Source organism: Helobdella robusta, assembly GCF_000326865.2.
Source record: "Helobdella robusta unplaced genomic scaffold HELROscaffold_2, whole genome shotgun sequence".
Classification (NCBI taxonomy): domain Eukaryota; kingdom Metazoa; phylum Annelida; class Clitellata; order Rhynchobdellida; family Glossiphoniidae; genus Helobdella; species Helobdella robusta.
The window spans coordinates 2171612-2177324 of NW_008704083.1; the positions used below are offsets into that span (position 1 = coordinate 2171612).

At 38.2% G+C, this 5713-nt stretch overlaps 1 protein-coding gene across 1 annotated transcript; it reads right to left on the reverse strand.

The window, feature by feature from the left end:
* Positions 1-387: 387 nt before the first annotated feature.
* On the reverse strand, positions 388-5339 carry HELRODRAFT_160130 (hypothetical protein; the record flags this gene model as incomplete). The annotated part of the gene is made up of 6 exons (XM_009017137.1): positions 388-486; positions 625-626; positions 4241-4393; positions 4767-4879; positions 4936-5141; positions 5220-5339. The coding sequence occupies 6 exons, from the start codon at positions 5337-5339 to the stop codon at positions 388-390; spliced, it is 693 nt and encodes a 230-aa protein (XP_009015385.1).
* Positions 5340-5713: the final 374 nt, after the last annotated feature.

Sequence of the window (5713 nt, forward strand, 5' to 3'; positions counted from 1 at the left end):
TTGATGAAGAAGATTCTGTGTAACGTTTTTTTTAAGTTTCCAGCATAAAGTATTCGTTGACATAGTTTGATATGTTGATGTAAGTGGCTGCTTGTTATTATCGTGGAGTGATGGTTATTGATATGTAAACTGTCGGTGCTCCATATGCGTAAATGGCTGCTGTTTGCTATTGTGATAGGGCGATGAAGGCTGTTAAACAGAAATTGTTGTTGACTGACACGTGCGGCCCGTGATCCATATCATGTTTGTGAAAATGGTTTTTTTGGTTTGTCGTTGTATTGTGTAGTATGTAGGTTGAGTAACTTGCGCAAATAGTAAGTATCGTAAGTTATGAAAATTGATCTTTAATTAATTTGGCAATTGTTTGGGTTGTAGGTTTTTTTGTCGTCACATTCTAAAAGCGCGGAATTTTCTGAAAGGTTCAAGTTCGGTAATGTTATCAGATTCTGCGTCAGACGGATTCCCATTTTTGAAAAAATATTTGCTCTGGCGAATAAATTGTCATTTTGTCATGCAATGATGGCGCAATATAGTTTGAGGTGCTTTTTTATTCCAAATGGTCTGGCAAACAAATTTTAAACATTAACGATTAGTGCGTTTTGATTTTATAGATGTATGGCTGACGTCTGAAAGTTTGAGGTGTTTTTAAAATCGTTAGCAACTAGTGAGTAAAATATTTAAAGCATTCAAAATAAATTTCAATATAGACGAATAAATGTCAGTAAAAAGATTAGTTTTTTTAAATGTCATTTGTAAATTTTTTATATTCGTTGTCATTTTTCAAAAACATTATTCAGCTTCAAAATTTTCAAAAAAGCAACTTATATTATTGCATTTAATTAGAATCACCATTCTTTGTTATATTATGTCATTTTTTTTACATCATCTGGTTTTTTTTGTCGCGTTTTAAATACGTAAGAACAACTGCTGACCAACGAATCTTTTTACCAACATTCAGGTATTTTAACAATTTATTGCCATTATTTTGTGCCATCCACTACATACCGTTATACGGATAAGTCATTTACGATAAATGGATTTCATTATTTATTGAATTAGAATAGGTTTAACTAGTATAAAAATCATTGATAGAACTTTAAAAATTGACCCTTTTCTTCAGTAGCGGTATTTGGAGTGGCTCCCCAACGGTAATCCATACTAGGGAGAAACAATAATGAGAAACCGTTGGCAGAGAGGGGTTGGGGTTGTTGCAACGGTTTGTTGAAAGAACGAACGAATTTTTGTCTGGAGGCAGCTCCAATCGGCTCCACCCCGATAAAGGCCGCTGCACCAAAGTTCTCGGCGGTTTTTCCTTCAGTCAGAACAAGGAAAACTCTTTTGCAGACATACAAAACAATGCTAATCAATGCAAGGCATGGCTGACTAAAAGTAAAGGCAAACAAATTTGGTCATTCTACCAAATAGCAAATCAGGCCAAAAGACTGAAAAAGAATATAGTTGGTGCCACATGCATAAAGAGTAATAAAGGCACCATAATAACATTGCAGAATGAAGTGAACGATCACTGGAAGGAATACTTCGATCGGTTATTGAATGAAACAAACCCTATTGGGATGAAGTTTGATGCACTTCCGATGGAAGGACCGATTCAGGGCATCACAGCTGAGGAGCTTACGGATGCGCTGAAGACAATGAAGGGGGGGGGGGTAAAGCGGCTGGTCCATCTGAACTTACGAATGATATCATCAAGGCATCTGGTAGGACAGGCTTCCGAGACCTCTTACACATCTGTCGGGAGATGTGGAGTAAATCGATACTACTAGTGGAATGGGACAGTAGCACAACTGTGCCAATATATAAAATGAAAAGTGCGGGGTATACGTCTTCTGGAGCACCTTCTAAAAGTTATTGAAAAAGTCATTGAGAAAAAACTGTTGTCGTGCGTTTCAATAGGCGGTTACCAGTACGGCTTCATGGCAGGGAGATCCACCATTGATGCTATCTACATCATTCGTCAACTACAGGAAAAATACTTGACAAAGCAAAAGCGACTGTTCCAAGTATTTGTGGACTTGGAAAAGGCTTTTGAAAGAGTTCCTCGTGAGGCAATCAGGTGGAGTCTACGTAGACAGCTTGTTCCCAAATATCTGGTTCGGCTGGTCATGGCAACATACTCTAACACTAAAAATTTGTTTAGCACAACAGCCAGTAACACGAATGAATTTGACATTAACGTCGGCGTCCTTCAGGATCAATACTCAGCTCGATTGATTGCGACCAAGACTTCTTTGGACGGCCTTTGGGACGTGTGCCAGGTACTTCAACATCTTCAAGAGAAGTTATGGCACTGTTTCCACTTCGTTTGAGATGACCAAACTACCGCAGACGGTGTTGCCGGAATTCGTCCTTTATATCATCTAAACCAGCACGACGCAGGATATCGATAGATTTGATGTGGTCCTTCAGACTAATTCGTTGCATCCATCGGAGCATTTTTAGGTCGGTTCGTTGAAGTTTTTGTTCCAGTTTGGTTGTCATTGGCCATGTTTCTGCAGCATATAACAACATCGGACGTATCACAGATTTATAAAGTCTTGATCGTAGTGGTAGTGGGATGTCACACCGCATCAATATAGAAGCAAGGAGATGCTCCATTTATTCCAGGCTGTTCCATTACAATCTAGAACATCCCCTAGATATTGAAACGATGTGACTTTCTCTACCTTAATGGCTTCAGAAACATTGCTATTTTGAGTTTGTTGTTGTGAATTGATGCAAGCAGGACAAACAAAATTGGACACTTTAGATAAAGTACCAATTATTTTTGAACAACGTTTGTGACACCACTGGTTACACTGCTAACACTTGATTGAATTGTTACCTACACCAGTTTCACAAACTGAACATGGCCATCGTCCGGTAGCTGTGGATTGGATGGGTTCACCAGTGTTCATTGCTTTGGTTTTGCTGATGTTGACTTTGAATCCATGATCGGCGAGTCTGGTGCTCCAACATCAGCATATATTAGATCCCAAATGTCACCAGTGCGTATCGGTTTTGTAATTTCTTCCATCACAGTTATAAATAACAGTGGACTGAGAATCGAGCCATGGTGAACTCGAACGCCGATGTCAAATGCATCTGTGTTTCCAACCGTTGTGCTGACGAGAGTCTTAGTATTCGTATACATTTCCATCACAAGTCGAACAAGATATTCTGGAATGAGTTGTCGACGTAGACTCCACCTGATTGCTTCACGGAGAACTCGATCAAATGCTCCTTCAAGGTCTACAAAAATGTGTGATAGTTGTTGACGCTTTGCGAGGTACTTCTCTTGCAGTTGCCGAAGGATGTTAATTGCATCAACTGTTGATTTCCTCGCAATGAAACGAAAGTGATACTTTCCGAATGTGATGCATGACATTAATCTTCCTTCAATGATTTTCTAGACAATTTTCAGGGAGTGTTCTAACAGACGTATACCCAGATATGATGAACAGTTCTATACCTCTCGTAGACCTGAAACACTGAAACATGTCGTCATCACCATATTTATAAACTTTTCCAAAAAAAAGTGCTTAAGCTTGTTGAGATGTCTAAATTTAGAGTCAACATACATACCCACACTGCCACCACATACTTTCATTAATCAAATGACGAAATTTTTGCCATAAATTTTCTACATTGCATATATTTTTTAAATCTTTAGTTAAGCCAATTGATAACATGTTTGAAAGATATTTGTTAATTTCATCATATTGCCCAAGATTAAAACACAACTTCTTCCTATGTGCGTTATTGCAATCAAAAATTTTGAAAGATAATAATAAATGGTCATTTTTTCCTAATGGTGACACATGCCGCAAATCAGAAACTCTATCCAGACGTGATAATTAAATCCAAAACATGAGGAATACTATTACTTCTGAATCTTGTTGGTTCGTTGACATACTGAGGCCAAAACCTATTGTCAATCAGCTGCAAAAATCTATTTTCAATCCTGTAATCAGAACCTGTACAAACTCTTAGAGTCCAATCTATATGTAAAAAATTAAAATCCTCCAGAACAAGATGTCCTCCAGAAAAACCACTAAACTCATTCAAGATACCAATGAGATTGTCATTATTCTCACTACTTGAAACAGGACTTCTGTAAATTACCATTACATTTAATTTCTGGCCTCTAGAATTAAGCCTGGCGCACAAATATTCCTCAATTATTCAATTGAACACTAAATAATTGCAAATTGATTTTGTAATAGAAATATTCCTCGATAACCTGCTTTACAGAAATTTGATACCAAGCAACCATATCCTGGCAAATTAAATTCGTTAATGTTCCATGAGGAATTTTTAATGTTTTTAGGATTTACTTCATTTAGAACTATCGAATCATACTTTACGTCCGATGCGTCTAAGAATAGAAACAATTCTAAAAATTTAATTTAAAAATCCAGTTATTTATGTCATCCTTCTCTGCCACCTTCTTCTTTTTATCCTCCAATAGCTATCCCTAACCATTTTTATAAGATGCATTTATGAAAAGTTTTTCTTTCCAGGGTACAAGATCGGATCTTAAAATTGATCTCGTTGGTCCCGTGGCGATCGTAAGTGAATATTCTTAAGAACCAACTTTGCCATCCAACCAAAGGTAGTATTGACTTCGATGCAGTTTAGAGACCTTAATCAAGGTACAGGGAACATCAATTCTACCAGACAACTTCTGCCTCCGCGAAATTGGCTTTCATTAGTTTACCGCCTCCTTGTTTAAAGCAGTCGGCCGTGACGCGGAGTCACCATCTAACCGTTTGTGCCATGTTGCTGCACATTGACAGTTATTGCTTCTAAGGCGTTGTTTACAATCCCACCGTAGATGTCCTTTTTCTCCACAATTCCAGCATTCTGTTCTAGAACCATTCTTTGACACGAATTTGGCGCAGTTTTACGTCAGTTTTTGATGCTAGGTTTGCTGACTCAAATATAAGACGGTATGCAACGGCGTCGTTGAGGTTGCGTTTGTCCGCTAGTTTGAGAGTTTGTCTAAGATCTGAATCTAGAACAGCTATTACAAACGTTTTCAATGCAGTTTCTTTTCTGTGTTGTGGGTCGTACGTAGGGTTTGACAGCAGAGTCAACTGTTCAATATCCTGTGCCAGCTGCTTTATTGACTCTCCAGGTCGCTGCGTCCGGTTTCGTAACTATGACAGATATATTTGCTGTATGTGTTTTTCGCCATAACGTAAACTGAACGCATTTACCAGGACTTCATAGTTGGAATGGTTCTCAGCTGGAATCGTTTGGAAAACTTCTGCTGCTGACCCTCGTAAAGCTACCACAAAAGCCGTTGTCCGCTCTCTTTCATTCCAGCCATAATTCATTGCTGCTGCTTCAAACTGGGCTTTATAAATGTTCCAAGAAGTTCCTCTGTCATATGCTGGCGTTTTCAATGTTTTCGCGGGTCACGTGGCCTACATGTGTGGATTATATTTTCTTAGTTTCTTTTAGTTCTTAAGTTTGTCCACTTAGCAAAATAACATCTGTTCGAGTCCAACAACCTTCAGCTTTGACATTTATTGTTCTCTGAGTTCTCTCAACTGTTGTATCATTTAAGCATCAATCGCGGCCGACTTTAGTTCGATTTTGGCATCAATTTGATCTCTCGCCTGTTCTATTTCTACTGATTGTTTTTCAACTTTTGCATCAATTTGATCTCTCGTCTGTTCAATTTTTGCTGATTGTTGTTCAATTTTTA